This window comes from Heterodontus francisci, chromosome 6 (assembly GCF_036365525.1).
Source record: "Heterodontus francisci isolate sHetFra1 chromosome 6, sHetFra1.hap1, whole genome shotgun sequence".
Lineage (NCBI taxonomy): Eukaryota > Metazoa > Chordata > Chondrichthyes > Heterodontiformes > Heterodontidae > Heterodontus > Heterodontus francisci.
This window is the reverse complement of record NC_090376.1, coordinates 80169303-80195083: the sequence shown is the minus strand read 5'-3', so window position 1 is coordinate 80195083 and position 25781 is coordinate 80169303. Positions and strand designations below refer to the sequence as shown.

Here is a 25781-nt window from a genome sequence, read left to right as displayed (position 1 = left end):
AGACAGTAGATGAAAGAAAATTATCATTCAACAAAGCCAGTTGGCATGATAACATCCATAGTTAAAGTTTGAAAGCGGATTGACTAGCCAGCCTCATTATCAAATTTGAAGTACCAACCTGCCTCCTTAGAACAGGTACTTTGCCCACCACCTTTTGGCCTCAGTTAAAGCTGCAAGTGGACATGTTGAAGGCAGGTTTGGGTCAAAAATCTGATTTTTAAGGCTTTAATGCCCCACTCCCCCTGCCCCTGAGCCAAACTCGCCTGTTTTTTAGGTTCCAATTCTCCTGGTTAACTTTGTTTCCCTCTTCACAGATGCTGCCTGACCTAATAAGAGTTTCCAGCATTTTCTATTTGTCTTTGAGTTCCAGTGCTTCTGCAGTGTTTTTTTTTCTGGATTTGTTTTACTGTCTGCTCTTCACTGCAGCTTCTGCTTTATGCATCAATCCCACACAGGAACATGATCTAATTTTACAGCTAAGACCATATCTGGTCCACCAAATTGTTCAATAGTCATGTACAAATGAACATATTGAGCATTCATTTAAGAAGTATGTATTTTTATTCACCTTGTAGGACATTTAAGTAATAGTGGGTGTCATTTTGGAGATAGTGACCATAATACAGTAAGTTTTAGCATAATCATGGAAAAGGACAAAGATAAAACGAGACTAAAATTTCTAATTTGGGGAAAGGCAAATTTTAAGAAACTGAGAGGTGACCTGGCGAAAGTGGACTGGATACAGCTACTTGAAGGAAAATCAGTGGCAAACCAGTTTGGAGGCATTCAAAAGCGAGATACTACAGGCACAGTATAGGCATGTCCCCAATAAGATAAAGGGTGGTACTGCCAAATTTAGAGCCCCCTGGTTATCTAGAAGCTTACAGGGTAAGTTAAAGCAGAAAAAGAAAGCTTATGACAATCACAAAATTATTAATACTTTAGAAAGCCTTGAGTATAGAAAGTGCAGGAGTGAAGTAAAAAAGGAAATTAGAAAAGCAAAGAGAGGATTTGAAAAATTATTGGCAGGTAAAATCAAGGAAAACCCGAAGATGTTTTATTAGTACATTCCGAGCAAGAGGATAACCAAGGAAAGGGTATGGGCTATCAAAGATGTACAAGGGAACTTGTGCATAGATGCAGAAGATGTGGGCAGGGTTCTGAATGAGTTTTTTGTCTCTGTCTTTACAAAGGAGAGGGTTGATGTAGACATTGTAATTAAAGAGGAGGAGTGTGAAATGTTAGACACGAGAAGCATAATGAGAGAAGAAGTACTAGAAGGTCTGACATCCTTGAAAGTGGATAAATCACCAGGGCCAGATGGATTGCATCCCAGGTTGTTAAAGAAAACCAGGGAGGAAATAGCAGATGCGCTGAGGATCATCTTCAAATCCTCACTAGATACAGGAGAGACACCAGACGATTGGAGGTCTGCGAATGTTATACCATTATTTAAAAAGGGTGTGAGGGGTAGGTCAAATAATTATAGGCCAGTCAGTCTGACCTTGGTGGTGGGTAAATTGATAGTTTATCCTGTCCATCAGAATAGATTCTATCACTTAGAAAGGCACGGATTAATCAGGGATAGTCAGCATGGATTTGTTAAGGGAAGGTCATGTCTTACTAACTTAATTGAGTTTTTTGAGGAAATAACAAGGAGGATTGATGAGGGTAGCGTAGTGGATGTGATCTACATGGACTTTAGTAAGGCATTTGGCAAGGTCCCACATGGCAGACTGGTTAGTAAAATGAAAGCCCATGGGATACAGGGGAATGTGGCAGGTTGGATCCAGAATTGGCTCAAGGCCAGGAAACAAAGGGCAGTAGTCGACAGATGTTTTTGTGAATGGAAAGCTGTTTCCAGTGGCATTCTATGGGGCTCAGTGTTGGGTCCCTTGCTGTTTGTGCTACATATTCATGATTTGAACTTAAATGTGGGAGGCATGATTGGGAAATTTGTTGATGACATAAAAATTGGCCATGTAGTTGATAGTGAAGAGGATAGCCATAGACTCCAGAAAGATATCAATGGTTTGGTTGAGTGGGTGGAAAAGTGGCAAATGGAATTCAATCCAGAAAAGTGTGAGGTGATGCATTTGAGGAGGGCAAATAAAGCCTGAGAATACACAATAAATGGGAGGATATTGAGAGGGGTAGAAAAATTGAGAGACCTTGGAGTGCATGTCCACAGGTCCTTGAAGGTGGCAGGACAGGTAAGATAGAGTGGTGAAGAAGGCATTTGGAATGCTTTATTGGCTGAAGTATAGAATTCAAAAGCAGGATTTTAATGCTGCAACTGTATAAAATGCTGGTTAGGCTACTGTTGGAGTATTGTGTACAGTTCTGGTGGCACATTACTGAAAGGACAGAATTGCTCTGGAGCGAGTACAGAAACGGTTTACAAGAATGTTGCCAGGACTCGGAAGTTGCAGCTATGAGGAAAGATTGGATAGGCTAGGGTTGTGTTCCTTAGAACAGAGGAGGCTGAGGGGTGACTCAATAGAGGTGTACAAAATTATGAGGGGCCTAGATAGAGTGGACAAGAAGGACCTGTTTCCCTCTAGCGGAGAGGTCAGTTACCAGGGGGCACAGATTTAAGGTGATTGGTAGAAGGATTAGAGGGGACATGAGGAAAAGCTTTTTCACCCAGAGGGTGGTGGGTGTCTGGAATTCGCTACCAGGAATGATGGTGGAGGCAGAAACACTTAATTCTTTTAAAAGTTACCTGGACATGCACCTGAAGTGCTGTAACCTTCAAGGCTACAGACAAGGTGCTGGAAGGTGAGATTAGATTGGGTGGCTAGTTTTTTCGAATGGCATGGACACGACGGGCTGAATGGCTTCTTCTGCGCCATAATTGTTGTATGGTTCTATGTATTTTGTTTATTTTTCTTAATAAAAACAGTAAAAATTGAAAGCAGTTGGAATTGCTGAATGAATCTCGCAGCCAATTTTGATCAGTGAGCTTTTAAATGTTGCCTGTTGTAATCTTCCTCAATTTGCTTGCCTCAACAGATATATTATCCTAATGACTCTGCAGGATCGAAATGAAAAACTTTTCTACAGAGTGCTCACTTCCAACATTGAAAAATTTATGCCAATTATTTACACCCCCACTGTTGGCCTGGCATGTCAGCAGTATGGCCTTGCCTTTAGAAGGCCACGGTAAGTTGAGGCTTTTCTCTCTCCCATCTCCTGTACTCAAAAACTTTGCATTTTTCATGCTGCTTGGGTTGCATTGCAAATTTATCTGTGGGTAGTTAAATCTGTTTTTCTGAAAGTTTTCAATGTGCTGTCATCAAACTAACCTTTTAAGTCACTTTTGAAATTCTGCTATTTTATTTTTTTCCCTGGTTATCTTCACTCCTCTCTGGTACCTTGGCTAAACAGCTATTCTTCATGTTGAGCAAAGGCAGTGATTGGTCAATAAAAACTGTTAGACTGTGAAGGGCACTGATGCTTCTTTCATCTGATGTCCATTCCCTACCCTAATTTAGGCATTGTGACCAATTGAAGAAGGCCTACTGTTTTCCAGTTGAGATCAGCTATCTCAGCACAAATTGAGTACGGACCTGTTTTTGTGCTACACTGGATGGTGCTTTTACCCATTAAGTCATCTGGGAAGCAGAATTTAATTTTTTTTATAAATTACAGTACAATTTGAAGTATCTTGCAATAAATGCTGTAGGAACAAAAGTAGCTTTGTTTTCAAACTGTGCTTCACAGTCTCAGTGGCCAAGCCACAAATGCCATTTCTGACCTGACTCAGTTCTTTTGGCACCACACCCCCATGAGTAGTACTGGCTTAATGTCAGAGTTACAAGGTCAGTATAATACCTGTATTTGTTCTGGCTTGCACTTTGTGCAGTCTTGGTTGTCAGACCTTGTCTGCAAAGGCTAAGCCAGATTTTTAGAATAGGCACAAAGTGACGTGGTGTTGCTGTTCTAAGAGAGGTGTTGAAATTAGTTTATAAAATGATTTAAAGCTTGCCTGTGGTTACTTTGTACTTGCCGGTGCAACAGAGAATGAGCTTTCTAATAAGGAATTTGTCTGGGCAATTTTTAAGGATTACTGTAACAATTCAGCACCAAATAAATATCCCTAAAATGTAGATTGCAGGGCCTAAAAGAGCTCTGAAATTTATCGTAATGGTTTCACTAGTTTTAAAACTCAACCATGGTTTTATGATTTGGCATTAGTTCAGTCATGCTACTACATAAATTGTGCACAAAATCTGTAGCATATCTAAAATTTCCATGAATTTACTGATTTGTGCCTCTGATTTAAATTTTTTTAAATTCCAGTTATTCAGCAACTTGATTTTTCCTCTAATTGTCTTCATGCCTTTTCACTTTGATATTCCAGCAGCCCTCCAGTACTTTGGCCAAAAAAACATTTTTCATGTTGGGCTTAGGCAGTGATCATCAGCAAGCTGTTTGGCTGTGGACAGCAACGCCATCCAGCACCATCCTGTTTCTTATCTGTTCCTTAGCTCCACCTAGTTCATACATTTTAGCCAGTTGTAGTCGCATTACTATTTTCTAGTTGAGCACAGTTAATTCAGCACAAACTGGTTCTGAGCCTTGGACCTTTGGTTTAGTACTGCACTGGATTTAGTACATTTACCCAGTAAGTCATCAGGAGGGGGAGTCAGAAATTAAATCTTAACGGTCCAGTCTGTAAATCAAATAGCTGAATAATTTGATAAAACTTTAAAAAGGGACTAATACTTATTGCTGGGCAAAATGGTTCCTGCCCTGCATTTTGTATAGTAATTCATCTTTTCACAAGTATAGAGTGTAAACCCATCAGAACAGATTACCTATAAGTGATGCTCTGTATCTCTCTTCAGGAAGAGTTCAGTAGTGTAATTTGTAACTGAACAATGTTTGTACAGGGAAGGCTGCCCCTTCGTATCACAATGCTTCTTCCATCTTGCCTGGCCTGAAGATGTCTTAAATTTGGTTATTCTAATCCATGTAAAATTAAGGTAAAAATGTGTTGCAACAAGCAAGATTCAAAATATACCAAGTCATTTTAACTGATGCTGTTCATGACTCAAGAACGAAACATCTGAGTCCTCAAGCCTAAATTCCACAAAGGGTCAGTGTTTCTGCACCATCAGAAGAAACTTCACATGGAGTCGTGTCACATAGGCTATATTGTGTAATTTTCCCTTTCCAGTGATAATTAATTAGTTTGGAGCAATGTAAAATGACACCAGAAGAGATCTGTTGGGTCATTCTGTACCACTCCAGTGCACTTTCTGGCATCTGGTTCAAAAGCAAGGCGATGAATTGACTTCACACTTCTGAAGGGATTGGTATATGTTGTGTGAGAGATACCAGTTAATGAGGAGAGGAAACTTCACTTCAAAAACTATTAAATTCTAGTAATACATTTTGCCATTTCCTAAGACCCATTTATTCAACATCGAACAACTTCCAGGCCAACATCGTGCTAATATTTATCACCAATGTTATATACTTTCTGTACCATAACTACCCAGGTATCTTTGAATGAACTAAAGCTGTAAACTAACTGAGTAAATGGGTGTTATTTGAATAATGGTAAATAGTATGTTAATCTCATAGAAACCTATAAAATTCTAACAGGACTTGACAGGGTAGATGCAGGAAGGATGTTCCCCATGGTGGGGGAGTCCAGAACCAGGGGTCATAGTCTAAGGATATGGGGTAAACCATTCAGGACTGAGATGGGGAGAAATTGTGAACCTGTGGAATTCACTACCACAGAAAGCAGTTGAGGCCAAAACATTGTATGTTTTCAAGGAGTTAGATATAGTTCTATGGAAGGGATCAAAGGGTATGGGGCGAAAGTGGGAACAGGCTACTGAATTGGATGATCAGCCATGATCATCATGAATGGCGGAGCAGGCTCGAAGGGCCGAATGGCCTACTCCTATTTTCTTTGTTATCCATTTTACAAGATCTTTCGACTTGAAGCAATCTTTGGACTGAAAAACATTTTTAAGAAATAAGTGGCACTTGTAACTGTAAAATAATTGGTTGTACATATGTGCACCAAACTCAAAGCAATTCATTCTGAATTTTGCGAAATGTTACAATTTAGTTTTGCTCTTGCATGACAAGCTAATCCCTGCATTCACTCTTCAACAGTAAATGTTTTGGTTTGGCTTTCAAGGGATTCTTCATGGATACTTTTGTTCCAGAATCTTGTTTCTCTGGGGATCACACAGCTGTTGGTCTTAATTTCTTATGGTGCTTTGTTTGGGGTTTTTTGTCAAAACACAAAGCAAACCATCAGTTTGGACTGTAAATAACTGAAATAATTCTATCTGTGCTTGTCATCTGACTGTCAAACTGACAATCTGAAACTAAGAGTAATGTATTGAATTGAACAACGCGGTTAACTCTCAGTCTAGACAAATGTTATTTCTCCATTTTCAGTTTACAAACAGATCTGTCATGTGAACATTGGTTAACATCTACATTTTTAAAAAAATCTGCTGTATCCATGAAGCAGAATGTAAACAATTGTTTTCCAAAATATCACAAGAATAGTGTTACTACTCTCATTTGTTAAGTGCTACTTAAAAATTACTAGTTTTATTTTACTGTAATCCAAGGAAATAGATGAGGCAAGTAGATGCTACAATTTTGAAACATTCTTCTTTCATTTTTGGGACCAGGGTTTGCATGTAGCCCAGAGGAAAAGAGGAGGGAGAAATTCTCTGCCTGATTCCTGCCAAGGATTCTGAATGAATTTTCTAGTTTCAGTTACACTCTTAATATACATAACTCCACAGAATGAAAACTGGCAGACATCTTGCGCAGTTATTTTAATGGTCTGGTGCTATCATTTTCTTGGACCTAATGTTGCACTGGGGTTTCATCTGTCCAAACCTGATACAGTATGACATGTTGGTCCCAGCCTGATGTAAGCGAGCTCACTCTCCATGGTTTTCATTTCATACCAATGCCTGTGTAATTGCTATCAGTACAAATGGATCCATCTAGTGGCTCTTCTGCAGAAATTACACGTGGGAGGGTGCCACTAATTAGCAATCCTTGTTTGCTGTGAGTACAATATGCGTGTAATTCTGCCATTCCTCCACTCGATGTGTTATATGTTTGTTCGGTTTGCTGTCACCTTAGTTTGTCTAGCTAGAGAGATTCTTAGTCTGTAGTAGTTAAACATTAATCTTTATTACATTATAACTACTTACACTCCACACCAGCCTGTATGACTCCTCCAAAAGCCACGGTATATCCACGGGTTCCGAAGAAGGGTCACTGACCCGAAACGTTAACTCTGCTTCTCTTTCCACAGATACTGCCAGACCTGCTGAGTGGTTCCAGCATTTCTTGTTTTTATTTCAGATTTCCAGCATCCGCAGTATTTTGCTTTTAATTTACCACGGTATATCTAGTTTCGAGTCTCTCTCCCAGGTGATCTCTTGCATCATGATGATAGGAGGTATTCTTTACACGCTCTCAAGATGAACCCTTTCAGACCCTTGTACTACATCTCCCCCCAAGTCTTTATCCAAATATATATTTACATATATTCACTTATTTACATACTACGCCATCTCCCCTCAAGCCTCTGACTTCATAGATTCAATCTGGCAGGAGGCTTCACAAATCTCCCTGATCTTCTTGTCGTCAGATGTGGAAGATTGGTAGTCTTTTTCTGATCTCTTGTGCTTTGACTTGGATGGCCTTCATTGAGGTTTGTAATATTCAGTGCTTTCTGAATTTCCGGTTCAAGATCCGATTTGTCTAAATCGAGTGTCCAGACTTTTCGCGTGAGGGGCCACATTACAATTTTCATCCTGCATAGGGGGCAGTTGAGAAAATTTTGGAAAGATAAAGGCATTAAAAAATTTATTTTGCTATCAAAACAATGAACATGCATTTTTGTGAAGAAGCTTTACATGAGGAAACTAATTTATTGACTTACTTTCTCATCATGATGTTGAATACTGATTTAGTGACATACCTGGTATTGTTTTTGCTTGCATAAGTACTCAGTCTCTGTCCGCACACTTGATGTAGTGATGGTACATAGTGTTCATCTGTCAGGAGTGATCTTGATCTATTTCTCGTCCCTCTCTTTCTTGTCTTTCTGCATCTCTCCCCCCTCCCTCCCTCCCTCCCTCCCTCCCTCCCTCTCTCCCTCGTCTCTCTGCATCTCTCCCCCTCCCTCCCTCCCTCTCTCTCTCACTCGCCTCTCTGCATCTCGTTTTTCTGCGTCTCTTCCCCCTCTCTTTTTCTCGCCTCTCTGCCTCTCCCCCCTCCCTCTCTCTCTCTTGCCTCTCTGCATCTCTACCCCCTACCTCCCTCCCTCCCCCTCCCTCTCTCTGCATCTCTCCCCCCTTTCTCTCTCTCTCACCCCTCTACATCTCTTCCTCACCTCTCTGCATCTCTCTCTCTCGCCTCCCTCCCTTCCCATTGCTGAGAGCGGGAACAGCAGTTTCTGACCTTTGGACATATTCATGGTTTTCCAGCGGGTTCTGATTTTTAAAAGCCTGGCAGAAAACCACAAATCTGTCCGAAGTTTGGAAACCCCGTTCCTGCTTTCAGCACCTGTCAGCTGGGGAAAGGAGTGTTCATGAGCATTAGATAAAGATTTGAGCTTAGAAATTCCAATTCAGCTGTGAAACAGACAGTGCGAAATTTTTTTTCGCCAATCTGGTTGGAAAGAAGTCGTCAATGGGCAATTTCTTATCCCTGAAATTATCAGCCACGGACCTCAAAAGTATTTTACCATTATGGACCCGTTGTCAATCCCTGGTGAGGATGAAGAATGGCCGGGCACAGTTAACATCTGCGGGCTCGATGGAAACCCTTGGCGGGCCAGATTCTATCCTGTGGGCCGTTATTTTGGGCAACCCTGGTCTAAATGTATGACTGATTGGCACCTTTGATGTAGGGGAATAAGATTCTTCTATTTCTTCTTTATAGTATCTTCTGGAGTTCTTAGAAAATAAAATCGCTGTTGATTCTCCTCTTTCTGAAGAATTGCTCCTCTGTTTAGGTCTCGTACCCATACCTTTGCCCTTCTGACAACTTCAGTCAGTTTCTGGTACGGTATTTCCCATTATAATTATGGGCTTGTTTCTTTTGGTAAGACTTCTCTTTGTCTTGTACTCACTGATAATCCTTGCTTTTGTAACCCTGGAAATAATTTCTTGGGTAGAATTGGAAGCTACTTATGGAGTTTTCTTCCCATTAAGATTTCGGACGGTGCTAATCCACATAACAATGGAGTAGTTCTGTAGGTCAGAAGTGCTAATTGGAAATCTTGTTTTTTCTTGAACATTTCTTCAATGGTTCTGACTGCTCCCTCAGCTTCTTCATTAGATTGTGGATACCTAGGGGAGCTTGGCAGATGAACTAATCCACATTTTTTCACCAAGTGCGTGAAGTAACCATTTGCAAATTGTGGTCCATTATCGAAAATTATCTGATCAGGTATATCATGTGTTGCGAAAACATCTTGTAAAACTCTGATGACTGTTTCAGTTGTTGTGTGCATCCATTTAACCTCTATCCATCTTGAGAAGTAATAGACTATAATTAGATAGGATCGACCATCAAAAAAGAATAGATCCATCGTCAACTGATTACGTGTCTAGTTGGGAATTGGGTTGAAATTAGATGTTCTCTCTGATCCTGTCTGTGAATGGTGCATACGTCAAAATTCAAAATCAGTTCTTTGATATCCTTTGAGATTCTTGGCCACCACGTGGACATCTGAGCCCCTGCTCCACATTTAGTTATGCCCATATGACCTTGGTGTGTTTTCTCCAAGATATCTTCCCGTAGTGACTCTAGAATCATCAGTTTCTTGTCATATACCAGCAAATCATCCACTATGGTAAAGTGTCTTCTGTGTTTGAAGAAGATTTTCATCCTCTTGCCCTTGGGACTCTGTTATGGCTAACCTTGCTTGCAATATTAGCAGACAGAGATGCATTCTTCATCTTGCATCTGTGCCTGACAAATTTGTTGGAGTTTATTTGAACTTGCCGGCCATTGTAATATGACTCAATTTCGTTAATAAAGTTAACATCGTGTTGAGTAGGATGGTCGACCATCGCTCGAGACAATGCATTTTCTGTCGTTTGTTGCTTGCCCTGTACGTAATACAGTATTGTATGTGAAAGTCATGAGCCTCAACCGGAATCTCTAGATCCAGGGTGGCATCCTAGCGAGTTCCTTTTCATCGAGTAAGGAAACTAGGGGTTTGTGGTCTGCTTCAATGATAACCTTTAAGCCAATAATGTAATTTGAAAACTTCTCACAGGTCCAAGTGACGGCGAGAGCTTTCTTCTCTATCACGGTGTATTTCATCTCAGTGTCAGCTAGTGCTTGTGATGCGTAATTGTCATGATACTTTTTGTTTGGGAAATATGTGGTGTGTCTTTAAGACAGCAAAGGATCAGTACTGCTTTAAGAACAAGCAAGCCTCAGGAGTTACCGAGAAGGTGCATCTTGGTTGCCGTTGGATACAACCATACCAAGAGGGATAACCAGCCAGCTTCAGAAGGTGCATCTTGGTTGCCTTGGATACAGCTGTTCAGAGACTGAGGATGGATATACAGTGTTGCAATTGGCTTTTTGTTGAGACAGACTGTTCTAACAGACAGACACAGCTGGGCCAGCATGAACTGAACAGAGATCTCTCGTAGTTTAAACAGAAGGAAGAATTTAAACTGTTGTGACTTTTTTTATCAAAGTTCTAAAGCCAGATTAATTCTTTTGAAAGTGATTGCGAGTTATTGATCTGCTGTGGTCATCGCTGGAAGAAAAAGGAGGTTGTAGCTACGGATGTTGGACTGTTTTCCTATCCTCATCGGATCCTGGAAGAGTACGAGCGGCCTTTGAATCAGAGGACTATTCATCGGGAAGTGTAGATCTGCATTTTTTTTAATGTGTCAATCTTAGTGTTTAAGAATTTAGTTTTTCGAATAAACAGTTAATTTGTTGATCTAAAGATACCTGGTTTGGTTCGCCTCATTCGGGGATTAATAGATAGTTCAATTGGGCTGTAACTTTCTTTAATTTGGAAAGTTCAAAGTGATGTATTAGGTGATTTGTGGAATGATGGGACTGAATTGACAGCGCGATGCTCCCACTGCAGTCAAAATCATATATTTTGATTGGGGGCTTTGTCTTGAACGTTCGTAACATGATAAACAGGCTGTTCTTGGGAAAGGACTGCCCCTATCCCTGTGGACAAGGCATCAGCTGCGATTGAAGTTGGAAGTGAAGGGTTATAATGAGCTAAAACATCTGGCAAAATTGGCATCTCCTTGATTCCTTGGAATGCTGGTTTCTAATGGGCATCCCAGCACCATGCCTGAGCTTTCCTCAACAGCTGTCGCAAAAGTTTGGTAACTTGGGCTGAATTAGGTAGGAATTTTGCCAACTCATTGACCATGCCAAAAAACGTACTGAAGTAGGAAGTGGAAATTCACTAATGTCTTTTGCGGGTCTGCCATTATGCTGCTACCACTGACAATGTGTCCTAAAAAACAAGTGGACGTTTTTGAAAACTTGCACTTCTCATGAGTGTTAAGACGATAAAAAACCGCTCTAACCTTTAGGTTATGTTCTCCAATGGACTTACTGTGAATTTGGATGTCATCCATGTGGCATTTTACACCTTCAAGGCCCTGTAGAATATTCAACATAGTTCCGTGGAATATTTCTGGTGCTCACCTGATACCAAATGGAAAACGGTTAAAGCAAAATCTTCCAAAGGCTTCTTATCTCATGGAACTTGCCGAAAGCCACTGTTTGCATCAAGCTTCGTGAAGACAGTACTTCTGGATAACTTTGCCAAACTTTCATCCGCTGAGGACATCGGATAAACTTCTCATGCCACAGCCTTATTAAGTTAAGTGTAAACAAATGCACAAATCACTGTTTGGTTTAGGAACTGGAACCATTCCTGAACTATTCTGTAGGCTCAGTAACAGGAGAAATGACTCCTGTCCTGGTCACATCTTCTAGTTGATGTTGGATTTGCTTCTTTAGTGGGTGTCGAAATAATATATTCGGTGTTCAGTCTCCCTAGACCAGTGAACAATTTTGGGAATTCCTCTTGAAAGTGACTCCTGGATTCTTGTTGTTTAACTATTTCGACTTTTTCTGTAAGATGAAGGTCAATACAAGCTCTTTTGCTTAAGAGTGAAGCCTGCAACTTACCCTTTACTTCAAGTTCAACACCTCCTGGGCATGTAACTGAGTTTCCTTTGGTTGCAGAAGGTCTGTGGATAGCCATGGCTCTTTGTCTAATAAAACCATCACATTTGCTCCAGTGTTGAGTTTGAAACTAGTGATATGTTCGTTGACATATGTATCTGCAGACCAAAATTCCTGATTCAGATCATTGATCTCGCCAAGAAAATGTTTCAATTGCTCTGCTGCAGGAGGTGGTTTAACTTCAAAAACCACTCTATTCTTAAATGCTTTTCCTTTAGAACTTGCGGTATTCAAGATTTTATTTTGACACATTTCACTGAAATGCCCTATTTTTCTACAATAAAAGCATTCTGCTCTATTTGCTGGACACTGTTCTTGCCTGTGGGTACTTTTTGCATCAGGGTTTAATGGCGTCTTCCGCTTCCCCCTCCCAGTGTACCTTTATTCCTGGTGCCTCTTTTTTAATCCTCTGGTGAAGGAACTGAACAGTTGCAGGAGGTTTTCTGAACCAAGGTCTTCACCTCGCAGGATTGCTCTGTTGTTCTCTACTTGCCTCACCAGCTGAATAGCTTTATCTAGGGTGAGGTGGTCTTTAGACTGCAATACATCTGATAGGGAGTCATCAGCAATACCCACGGGGGGTGGGGGGTGGCGCAGTGGTTAGCACCGCAGCCTCACAGCTCCAGCGAACCGGGTTCGGTTCTGGGTACTGTCTGTGCGGAGTTTGCAGGTTCTCCCTGTGACCGCGTGGGTTTCCACCGGATGCTCTGGTTTCCTCCCACAGCCAAAGACTTGCAGGTTGATAGGTAAATTGGCCATTGTAAATTTCCCCTAGTGTAGGTAGGTGGTAGGAGAATTAGAGGAAGGTGGTGATGTGGTAGGGAATATGGGATTAATGTAGGATTAGTATAAACGGGTGGTTGATGGTCGGCACAGACTCGGTGGGCCGAAGGGCCTGTTTCAGTGCCGTATCTCTATGACTCTAATACAATCTCGTATCAATTCTGCTTTAAGTTCTCCACAATCACATCCTCCAGCTAGTCTGGAGAAGTCATTGATAAAAGCATCTGGTGCCAAATCAAGGGAATCTCCAGGCGTCCAGCAACAGTGATGTCATCAAGCAGGATTGGCAGCCAATCACATTGAAGACTTCTCACAGATTGTAAAGCAGGAAGTAAAATGTGCTGATTATCCCTCATTTTTTATAAATTGTGGCCCCTTTTGTTGAATCTTCCTCATATACTACACTATGCTGTGCTAATGGGTAATGGCCTGAATTATCTGGTTGTAATGATTATGACTATGAAATTGACAGCAACCACAAATGCACAGTTAAACGTGGAAATCCAGAAGTTGCTGTCAGTGATTCCCTGCGTCTCCACTAATCCCCACAGAATGCAATCTTGTAGAAATTACTGAACTGACGAGAACTTCACCATTACTGCTGTAATATCACTGTTAAAAACCCCCCAAAAAAGTTACGTCTTGTGAGGAAGAGCAAAATACTGCAGATGCTGGAACTCTGAAATGAGAACAGAAAGTGCCGGAAATACTCAGCAACATTTGTGCAGAGAGAAACAGAGTTAACGTTTCACGTCTGTGACCTTACATTTCTAACTTTTTCCAGTTCTGATGAAACAGTCTTTGAGTGAGTGAAAGGGGTGGCGGGGTAGTGGGTGGGGAAGAACAAGAAGGAAGGTCTGTGATAGGGCGGAGGGGGGAGAGATTAAATGACAGATGTCATGGAGCAGAATGCAAATGGAGTGCTAAATAGTTCTAGTGAAAGGCAAAACATGAGTCTAGAGAGCGTGCTAATGGCAGAATAATGAACAGCTCTGTCAGAAAGCAAAAACATGAAAAACACTAAGAGTAGCACATGGTTAAAAAATAAATTAAAACATGAAAATATATATTAAAAAATAAATTAATAAAAAAATGAAAATATATATTAAAAAATAAATTAATAAAAAAATGAAAATATATATATTTTTTTAAACTGGGGCTCTTGGCCTGAAATTATTGAACTCCATATTCAGTCCAGAAGGCTGTAGAGTGCCTAATTGGAAGATGAGGTGCTGTTCCTCAAGCTTTTTCAGTGGAACACTGCAGCAGGCCAAGGACATAAATGTTGGCATGAGAGCAGGGTGATGAATTCAAATGGCAAGCAACCGGAAGCTCAGGGTCATGCTTGTGGATTGAGTGGAGGTGTTCTGCAAAGCAGTCACCCAATCTGCGTTTGGTCTTCCTGCTATAGAGGAGACCACATTGTGAGCAGCGAACACAGTGTACTAAATTGAAAAAAGTACAAGTAAATCACTGCTTCACCTGGAAGGAGTGTTTGGGGCCTTGGATGGTGAGGAGAGAGGAGGTAAAAGGGCAGGAGTTACACCTCTTGTGATTGCATCGGAAGGTGCTGTGGAAAGGGAACAAGGTGTCGCGGGTGATGGAGGCGTGGATCAGGGTGTCGTGGAGGGAGCGCTCCCTTTGGAATGCTGACTGGAGGGGAAGATGTGTTTGATGGGGGCATCGTGCTGGAGGTGGTGGAAATGGCGGAGGATGATCCTTGGCATGTTGAGGCCAGTGGGGTGGAAAGTGAGGACAAGGGAATCTCTGTCCTGGTTCTGGGAGGGAGGGAAAGGGATGAGGGCAGAAGTTCGGGAAATGGGTTGGGCACAGTCGAAGGCCCTGTCAACCACAGTGCAGGGGAATCCTCAGTTGAGGAAAAAGGAAGACATATCGAAAGTGCTGTTGTGAAAGGTTGCATCATCAGAACAGATGCGTGGGAGACGGAGAAACTGGGAGAATGGAATGGAACCCTTATTGGAGGCAGGGTGTGAGAAAGTGTAGTTGAAGTAGCTGAGGCAGTCGGTGGACTTATAATAAATACTAGTGGACAGCCTATCCCCAGAGATGGAGACAGGTAAGTCGAAGAAGAGAAGAGTTGGAGATGGACCATGTGAAGGTGAGGGAAGGGTGAAAATTGGAAACAAAGTTGAAGAAGTTTTCCAGTTCAGGGAGGGAGCTGGAAATGGCACCGATATAGTCATCAGTGTATCAGAAAAAGAGTTGGGAAAGGGGGCCTGAGTAAGACTGAAACAAGGAATGTTCAACATACCCTACAAAATGACAGGCATAACTAGGACCCATGCGGGTACTCATGGTAACATCTTTTATTTGGTGGAAGTGAGTGGAGTTGAAGGAGAAGTTGTTCACTGTGAGAACAAGTTCAGCCAGGCGGAGGAGGGTGGTGGTGGATGGGGACTGTTTGGGTTTTTGTTCAAGGAAGAAACGGAGAGCCATCAGATCACCCTGGTTGGGGATGGTGGTGTTGAGAGGTTGGGCATTCATAGTGAAAAGGGGGAGTTGGGGCCAGGAAACTAGAAACTGTCAATAACGCAGGGCGTCAGAAGAGTCATAGCTGTAGGTGTGAAGAGACTGGACAAAAGGAGAAAAAATAGAATCAAGAGAGGAGGAAATAAATTCAGTGGGACAGGAACAGGCTGAAACGATGGGTCTACCAGGACAGTCCTGTTTGTGGATTTTGGGAAGGAGATAGAAGCGGGCTGTTCAGGGTTGCGGGACTGAGCGGAAAAGCTGTGGAGGGAATCTCTCCAGAGGAAATGAGTCAGTGACAGTCCTGGAGACAGTGGCTTGATGTTCGGTGGTGAAGTCCTGGTATGGGGGAGGTAGGAAGAGGTGTTTGAGAGTTGGCGCTCAGCCTCTGCAAGTTGGAGGTTGGTGCGCCAGATGACAGCATCACCCTTGTCAGCAGGTTCGTTTATGATGTGCAAACGGGGCTTTTAAAGGTAGACAAAGTCATCACTACTGCTGAAGAACTGGCCTTGGAAAATTAATTTTATATTTGTGTAATGTCAAATTTTTCAAGTATAAATTCTGTAGTTTAATATTCTTAAAGGTTTTTATGATATTTAAGTTTCTAATGTAGATGTCCCAATTTTTATTTCGCTCTCTACAATTTATAAAAAAATAAAGGATAATCGGTGCATTTTACTTCCTGGTTTACAATCTGTGAAAAGTCTTCAGTGTGATTGACTGCCTATCCTGCTTGATGACATCACTGTTTCTGGACTCCTGGAGATCCCCTTGACTTGGCACCAGATTCAAATTAATGTCTAGCAAGAGAAGTCCGTGCCACAGAGAATGCTAAATCTTTGGCGGCTTTTATCGAGGTCAGGGGTGAGTAAAGGGTCAGGGTAAAATCTGGGCCAAGGCAATATAACTCTGCGCTCCGTGATCTCTTTGGTATTCGAATGCTTCTGGCAGGGTTATGCCAAGAAAAAAGTGGAACAACATCACTAGTCTATGAAGCTGAAGCACTATGTAGAGTTTGAGTTTTAACATTCTCCTCTAAACAGTTGTGTTGCTGATGAATTCTGCTTTCCCACCATTTTTAATACTTTGTTTGTGGGACTTTTCTACATTTGTGACGTATTACACTGGCTTCTTGTAAATTTGTGGAACAACGCATTGTGCTGTATACAATATTCTCCAACTGTGGCATTGTAGATAGTTTCACACGTACAAGAAGTGTGATGATAAAAAAAAACCAGACTAAAAAAAGAGTCTTACGTTATCTTTCTGAAAAATGGACCATACTGCTACAAATAGCCGCCAAAGGTAAACGACCTGGTCTTTGCATATTCAAACTGGCTGACAGGGACAGCGAATACCTTCAAAGTTAAGAGGCGTCAATTGCACCCATCTGAAACCCATCCTGAAACATTACTAATTGAATAGGTTCTTGCGCAGCAAAATTGTGAAGTAGCCACCACCTCTTGGACCTTTGTCGGCCACTACGGGGGAAGAGAATCCCTGTCTCTCAGCGGAGGCAAGTTGCAACAAACTTTTACCTTTAAAAAGCAGCCCAAGAGAGAGACAACCAGAAAGCAGCCTCACCAAGAAGCTTGTCTCCAGCTCAGGTGCTGGGAGCAATCCAGCAAGCCAGAAGAGAAGCCCTGCTGTAGAAAGAGAGAAATCTACAAACACCTCCGGCCCCAACCAATGAGAACTTGACATCCAAGAGAATTCAACAGGTTTACCGTGACACACTTCTCCCCCCCACCCCGGCCCCAAACCTACCCCACTTAAACCCACTTACCTCGTGTGCGTGAGTGGATGCGGTTGCAACAATTTTGGGATAAGTTGTATTGATAAATAAATGGTGGTCTGTTTTTAAACTTACAAGAAAACCTGTCGATGTCTGTTTATTTGATATATAAGCCACAAAGGGGTTAAATGCTCATAGCAAAAAACACTGCTGCAGTCAGGTGGGAGTTGAACAGTGGGAATCGCCCACCCCCCTCGCCACGCAGCCATACTAAATTGAGGGCTCAATGCCAGGATCTGAACCGTCAGACAAATGAGAGATTTGAAAACAGGAGGAAAATTGACCTCTAAAATTTAGGAAAAATAAACAGATTTTCTTGTATTCTTTTGGTTTTCTCTAAAATGCTAGAAACAAAAGATATGGCCACATTAAATGCTAAGGAGTTGGCAGAGCAGGGAGAGATATCCCACAATAAGTTAAACAAATTTAAGTATTGAAGATTTGAAGGGGCAGCACAGTGGCTCAGTGGTCAGCACCACAGCCTCACAGCTCCAGCGACCCGGGTTCAATTCTGGGTACTGCCTGTGTGGAGTTTGCAAGTTCTCCCTCTGTCTGCGTGGGTTTCCTCCGGGTGCTCCGGTTTCCTCCCACATGCCAAAGACTTGCAGGTTGATAGGTTAATTGGCCATTATAAATTGCCCCTAGTATAGGTAGGTGGTAGGGAAATATAGGGACAGGTGGGGATGTGGCAGGGATATGGGATTAGTGTAGGATTAGTATAAGTGGGTGGTTGATGGTCGGCACAGACTCGGTGGGCCGAAGGGCCTGTTTCAGTGCTGTATCTCTAAACTAAACTAAACTAAGATTTAAAAAGCTTAGCTACAGAGATGGGAATCACTTTCAAACAAAACGCAAAGAAACCTGAATTGGGGAAGAGTCTAGCTAACCATTTTAAACTTACCCCTGACCCAGAAGAAGAAAGCACAGAATCAGAGCCTGAAAAAGTAATTCTCGCTATAATATAATTGCAGATGAAAAGGGAAGAAATACAGTTGCAGTTGCAAAGAGAGGAGATGCAGTTTCAGAAGGAAAAGGAGGAGAGTGTGTTTTGGGAGGAAAGAGAGCTGCAGTTCAAAAGAAAGGAGATGCTGTTTCAGAAGGAAAAAGGGGAAAGGGAGGCAAAACAGTTTAAGTTAGAAAGGCTACAAGTACAAGATAAAAATGCCTCCCACTCAAACCTTATCCCCAATTCAAAGCAAATCTTTGATGTACCAAGACACTCCAGACTAGTGCCAAAATTTAATGAGGATGTTGGCTCACATTTTACCTCATTTGTGAAAATAGCTACCAGGCTAAAATGGCCAAAATAATTTTGGACTCTCCTCTTAGAAGGTGAGCTCGTGGGTGGGGCTCATGAAGCTTTTCCTTGTTATCAGAAGAGAGTTCCTCTGACTATGAACAAACAAAAACTGCAGTTCTCAATGCATATGAACTAGTATCTGACACATATAGACAGAAATTTAGACACACCAGGAGAAAACCCACTCCAACTCACATTGAGTTCAAAAGAATTAAACATGTGGCTTTTGATCAGTGGAAATGATCTCTCAAGCTAGAACCACCATAAGAAAATTTGAGAGAAGTGGTATTGCTTTGAGTTTAAAAATAGCAGCCCAGTTAGTATAAGGAGCCAATTTGAATATCAAAGAGTTACGAGAGTAAGAGAAGCAGCAGAAATGGCTGACAATTGAATTAATTCACAAATCCCTAACCCAGAATAAATTTGGGTCTAGTAACTCTTACAAGCTAGGGAGAGATAGCAGGGATGCAGATAAAGCAGAAAAGGGCTGAAAAGAAAATGAGAGTAGGGAATGAAAACGCGACCAGTCTCCAACTTTTAAAAGAAGGAACCCAGGTGATAAACCATTAGGGGTCCGCCCGATGTTTCCAGTGTGGCAAAACTGGGCATGTCCAAGCAAATGTTAGTATTCCAAAAAAACAGTAGGAGGCGCTGCAGTCAAGCCAGTGTTTGTGCCGATGAAAGTGGTACGCCTGTGTTCTAATATAGTGCAAGAACAGAATACATATCACAACTTTTTTCAAAAAGGAAAAATTACTCCTTTTTGTAGCCCAGGTACCAGGCAAAAAGGGTAACCATCCTTAGGGATGCTTCATGTCACCAAGCCAATTTTGTATCCAGTTGGCTAGCTCACCCTGGATCCCATGTGTTTGAACCTTCCGGACCAGCCTATCATGCGGGACCTTGTCAAAGGCCTTGCTAAAGTCCATGTAGACAACATCTATTGCCCAGCCCTCGTCAATCCTCTTGGTCACCTCCTCAAAAAACTCAATCAAATTCGAGAGACATGATTTCCCACGCACAAAGCCATGCTGACGATCCCAAATCAGACCTTGCCTTTCCAAATACATATAAATCCTGTCTTTCAGAATCCCTTCCAATAACTTTCCCACCACTGATGTAAGGCTCACCGGGCCTGTAGTTCCCTGGCATATCCCTGCTGCCCTTCTTAAATAAAGGCACAACATTAGCTATCCTCCAGTCTTCCGGTACCTCACCCGTGGCTAACGATGATACAAAAATCTCTGCCAGGGCCCCAGCAATCTCCTCCCTTGCTTCCCATGGCCTCCTAGGATACACCTGGTTAGGCCCTGGGGATTTATCCACCTTAATGCGCTTTAAAACCTCCACCACAACCTCCTTTGTAATGTTGATATGCTCCAGGATATCGCTGTTCCCTCCCTTGAACACTCTAGCTCCCATGACCTTTCCACGGTAAATACAGACGGGAAGTATTCATTTAAGACCTCGCCCATTTCCCGTGGCTCCACGCATAGATTACCACACTGATCCTTAAGGGGACCTACTCTCTCCCTAGCTACCCTTTTACTCTTAATATATTTATAGAATCTTTTAGGATTCTCCTTTATCTTACCTGCCAGGGAAATTTCATGGCCCCTTTTCACCCTCCTAATTTCTTTCTTAAGTGTACTCCTACATCCCCGATACTCCTCGAGGGACTCGCTTGATCCCAGCTGCCTATACCTGACATATGCCTCCTTCTTTGTCCTGACCAGAGCCTCAATATCCCTCGTCAACCAAGGTTCCCTAAACTTGCCAGCCTTGCCCTTCCAGCTAACAGGAACATGCCGGCCCTGAACTCTTCCTGTCTCACATTTCAAAGCCTCCCAATTGCCAGTCGTCCCTTTACTGGTAAACAGCCTCTCCGATTCAACTTTTGAGAGTTCCTGTCTGATGCCATTGAAATTAGCCTTCCCCCAATTTAGGACTTCAACCTGAGGACCAGTCCTATCCTTTTCCATAACTATCTTGAAGCTAATAGAGTTATGGTCACTGGTCCCAAAGTGCTCCCCCACTGACACAGCAACCACCTGCCCATCCTCATTTCCCAAGAGGAGGTCGAGTGTAGCCCCTTCTCTAGTAGGGCCATCCACATCATCATCATCTTCTTCTTTGGCCTCCTTGTCTCGAGAGACAATGGGTAAGCGCCTGGAGGCGGTCAGTGGTTTGTGAAGCAGCGCCTGGAGTGGCTATGAAGGCCAATTCTAGAGTGACAGACTCTTCCACAGGTGCTGCAGATAAAATTGGTTGTCGGGGCTGTTACCCAGTTGGCTCTCCTCTTGCGCTTCTGTCTTTTTTCCTGCCAATTGCGAAGTCTCTTCGACTCGCCACACTTTAGCCCCGCCTTTATGGCTGCCCGCCAGCTCTGGCGATCACTGGCAACTGACTCCCATGACTTGTGATCAATGTCACAGTACTTCATGTCACGTTTGCAGACATTTTTAAAGCGGAGACACGGACGGCCGGTGCGTCTGATACCAGTGATGAGCTCGCTGTACAATGTGTCCTTGGGGATTCTGCCATCTTCCATGTGGCTCACATGGCCAAGCCATCTCGAGTGCCGCTGGCTCAGTAGGGTGTATATGCTGGGGATGTTGGCCGCCTCAAGGACTTCTGTGTTGGAGATACAGTCTTGCCACATGATGCCAAGGATTCTCCGGAGGCAGCGAAGATGGAATGAATTGAGACGTCACTCTTGGCTGACATACGTTGTCCAGGCCTCACTGCCATAGAGCAAGGTACTGAGGACACAGGCTTGATACACTCGGACTTTTGTCTTCCGTGTCAGTGCGCTATTTTCCCACACTCTCTTGGCCAGTCTGGACATAGCAGTGGAAGCCTTTCCCATGCGCTTGTTGATTTCTGCATCAAGAGACAGGTTACTGGTGATAGTTGAGCCTAGGTAGGTGAACTCTTGAACCACTTCCAGAGCGTGGTCGCCGATATTGATGGATAGAGCATTTCTGACGTCCTGTCCAATGATGTTTGTTTTCTTGAGGCTGATGGTTCGGCCAAATTTGTTGCGGGCAGCCGCAATCCTGTCAATGAGTCTCTGCAGACACACTTCAGTGTGAGATGTTAATGCAACATCGTCAGCAAAGAGGAGTTCCCTGATGAGGACTTTCCGTACTTTGGTCTTCGCTCTTAGATGGGCAAGGTTGAACAACCTGCCATCTGATCTTGTGTGGAGGAAAATTCCTTCTTCTGAAGACTTGAACGCATGTGAGAGCAGCAGGGAGAAGAAGATCCCAAACAGTGTAGGTGTGAGAACACAGCCCTGTTTCACGCCACTCAGGATAGGAAAGGGGTCTGATGAGGGGCTGCTATGCTGAATTGTGCCTTTCATATTGTCATGGAATGAGGTGATGATACTTAGTAGCTTTGGTGGACATCCGATCTTTTCCAGTAGTCTGAAGAGACCACGTCTGCGGACAAGGTCAAAGGCTTTGAGATCAATGAAAGCAATATAGAGGGGCATCTGTTGTACGCGGCATTTCTCCTGTAGCTGGCGAAGGGCGAACAGCATGTCAATGGTGGATCTCTCTGCTCGATAGCCACACTGTGCCTCAGGGTAGACACGCTCAGTCAGCTTCTGGAGCCTGTTTAGAGCGACTCGAGCGAAGACTTTCCCCACTATGCTGAGCAGGGAGATTCCACGGTCGTTGTTGCAGTCACCCTTGTTCTTATAGAGGGTGATGATATTGGCATTGCGCACGTCCTGTGGTACTGCTCCCTCGTCCCAGCACAGGCAAAGCAGTTCGTGGAATGCTGAAAGTATAGCAGGCTTGGCACTCTTGATTATTTCAGGTGTAATGCCGTCCTTCCCAGGGGCTTTTCCGCTGGCTAGAGAATCAATGGCATCCCGTGAGTTCTGATTTTGTTGACTGTACGTCCAGCTCATCCATGACTGGCAGAGACTGGGTTGCATTTAGGGCAGTCTCAGTGACAACATTTTCCCTGGAGTACAGTTCTAGGTAGTGCTCCACCCAGCGGTCCATTTGCTTACGTTGGTCAGTGATTGTGTCCCCTGATTTAGATTTGAGGGGGGCGATCTTCTTGAAGGTTGGCCCAAAAGCTCTCTTAATGCCATCATACATTCCTCTGATGTTTCCGGTGTCGGAGGCCAGCTGAATATGACTGCATAGGTGTTGCCAGTACTCATTTGCTCAGCACTTCTGGCTGCTTTAAGTGCTACGGATGTTAACTCGCTGGGGGCTTTCTTGTAGTTCAGCAGTGCAATGCGCTTAGCGGCTATGACAGGTTCCAGCTCTTCAAAGTGAGATTGAAACCAGTCTGCATTCTGCCTCACATGTTTGCCATAGGTGGTCATTGCTGAGTCATAGATGGCGTCTCTGATATGGGCCCACTTGGTCTCTGCATCTCCTGTAGGAGTGTTTAGAACGGCTTTTTCAAGTGAATTTGGAAACTTATGTAACAGCTGTGGATAAGAAATCCTGCTGGTGTTGATGCGCAGGCAGACCTTCTGCTTGGAGAGATGCAGCTTCTTTGGTTCGAATCTAACCTTGATGCACACCAGGGAGTAGTCGGTGTCACTCTGCACTGTGGAAGCTGCGTGTGATTTGGACACTGTTTAAAGAGGCTCACCTTGTGACGATGAGGTCCAGCTGATGCCAACGACGTGTTCTTGGGTGTCTCCATGAAACCTGGTGACAGGGTTTAGTGTGAAAGATCGAATTGGTGATGCAGAGGTTATGATAGGTACACAACTCAAGCAGTCTCTGTCCATTCTCATTCATCCTTCCAATGCCGTAGCGCCCAAGGCAGGAGGGCCGGGAGTCATGGTCGGCCCCAACCCTAGCATTAAAGTCCCCCAGCAGGAACAGATGTTCGGTATTGGGGATGCTACTAATGATATTATGGAGTTCCTCGTAGAACTGGTCTTTAGCTTCAAGTGGGGAGCAGAGTGTTGGAGCATAGATGCTGAGTAGGTGTACTGGACCAGAGGTGGTGAGCAGTCGGATGGACAGTATGCGTTCCGAGCCATTTGAGGGCGGCTATGTCATGCTGAGCAAAGAGTTTCTGATGGCGAAGCCCACACCATGCTGTCTTCGTTCTTCAGGATCCCTGCCCTGCCAGAAGAAGGTGTTGTCTTGCTCTCTTAGAGATCTGCTCGCAGGGAGGCGTGTCTCCTGAAGTGCTGCAATGTCCACATTGAGTCTACTGAGCTCTTGTTAATGATGGCGGTCTTCTGAGAATCCTTGATTTGTGTAAGGTCTTCCGACAGGCCAGGACACATAGTTCTGACATTCCAGCTTGCAAAACGAAGGGCTGTTGCCTTCTTTCCTTTTTTCGTCGTGCTGTTTGGTGCGGTGTTGCAGTCCACTTTTCGGGCAATGACCCTGAGCTCCAAGCACCTTTTGAAGCAGGTGGACTGTGGTGGAACAGAACCTTACTGACCGGGGGCTGCCCGGTTTGAGGCGGGCGGTAGCTGTCCAGTGAGATGTGATGACGGCGCAGTGGTTAGCACCGCAGCCTCACAGCTCCAGGGACCCGGGTTCAATTCTGGGTACTGTCTGTGTGGAGTTTGCAAGTTCTCCCTGTGTCTGCGTGGGTTTTCTCCGGGTGCTCCGGTTTCCTCCCACCGCCAAAAGATTTGCAGGTGATAGGTAAAATGGCTGTTATAAATTGCCCCTGGTGTAGGTAGGTGGTAGGGCATATGGGATTACTGTGGGGTTGGTATAGATGAGTGGTTGTTGGTCGGCACAGACTCAGTGGGCCGAAGGGCCTGTTTCAGTGCTGTTTCTCTAAAAAAATAAATAAATAAATAAATGACCCCTCCCACCGACAAAGGCAACCCGTGGCGCCCAATCTCTACGCCAATTGAACTGAACTTATAACCTGTAACTGCTGCCTTCCATGTTGTTTTGGTTGCTGTGAAGCGACTATGGAGTGACCTCTCCATGGCGCATGCCTGGGCGGATGTATGGAGGTTGTGAGTTGCCCAAGCGTCAAAACCCCCCTCTCAGCCTTCCTGGTGGGGTCCAAAGGAGTGCAGAGCACGACGTTTGGCACTGGTATGGCTGCAGGAACAGACGGAAACATGCCAAAGGCGACACAAGGCCGCCTTCGAGGTTCCGCTCCAGATTTTCTGTTAGTGTTTACTCCCTTAGCCTTGGTCTCTCCCGAGACATCCACAAGGTAGTGGAGTTGTTAGGGCCCCTGCTCAGGGATAGGTGGATGCCGGTGGGGAGAGGGTGCGAGGGGGAGGGGTGCGGTGTGAAGGGGTGGAGTGAAGGGGGTGCGAGGGGGAGCTGGGAAGGGGGCTGCAGGGAAGTAGGAGAGGAGGTGCGGGGGGGAGCTGGGGAGGGGATTGGGGGAAAGGGGTGCAAGGGGGTGAGCTGGGAGGGGGGAGCTGGGAAGGGGGAGCGGGGGGGTGGGTGCGGCAGGGGTGCAGGTAATAAAACAGTAAATCAGCTCCCACCATTGTCCTCCATCCACATACTGCTTCAGAAAACTATCCTGGACACACTTGAAAAATTCTTTCCCATCTGATCCCTTAGCACGAAGGCAGTCCCAGTCAATATTAGGGAATATGACTAAGCTGCCCCTTTTTATGTAGTAGTTCTGAATAACTTGCATATGAATTAAATATGAATTAAAGTGTTCACCTTAATAAATTATCTCTTTCCAGGTAATGCAGAATAAATGTATGATGCAGAGCTCGATACACACCTAGGGAAAGCACCTTCCACCTTTGGCTGACTCATGAACTGCACATGGGAGAACTCCATGCTGACCCTTGGGACCAAGCTGATGGTTTATAAGGCCTGTGTTCTCAGCACCTTGCTGAATGGCTGTGAAACATGGGCAACTTACAGCTACCAGGAAAAGAAGCTCAATAATTTCCATCTTCGCTGTCTGCGGCGTGTTATGGGTATATCGTGGCAGGGCAAAATCACAAATGTGGCAGTCCTCTCAAAGGCAGAGCTCCCAATTGTGTTGGCACTAATCAAACAGAGGTGGCTTTGGTGAATCGGACAGGTCCGCGGGATGGAAGATGGTCACGTACCCAAGGACTTTCCGTATGGTGAGACAGCAAGGCCAGACGACCAGTAAGGCACCCAAAGCTCTGCTTCAAGGGTAATATGTAGTCCCTAAATTTCGACTATC

At 43.9% G+C, this 25781-nt stretch overlaps 1 protein-coding gene across 1 annotated transcript in view; it reads left to right on the top strand.

Annotated features, from left to right (window-relative positions):
• LOC137371408 (NADP-dependent malic enzyme-like) overlaps positions 1–25781 on the top strand; it is a 216695-nt gene that overhangs the window by 83132 nt on the left and 107782 nt on the right. The window contains exon 4 of the mRNA XM_068033969.1: positions 3016–3165. Coding sequence (XP_067890070.1) covers positions 3016–3165 — 150 coding nt within the window. The remainder of the gene's footprint in view (positions 1–3015; positions 3166–25781) is intronic.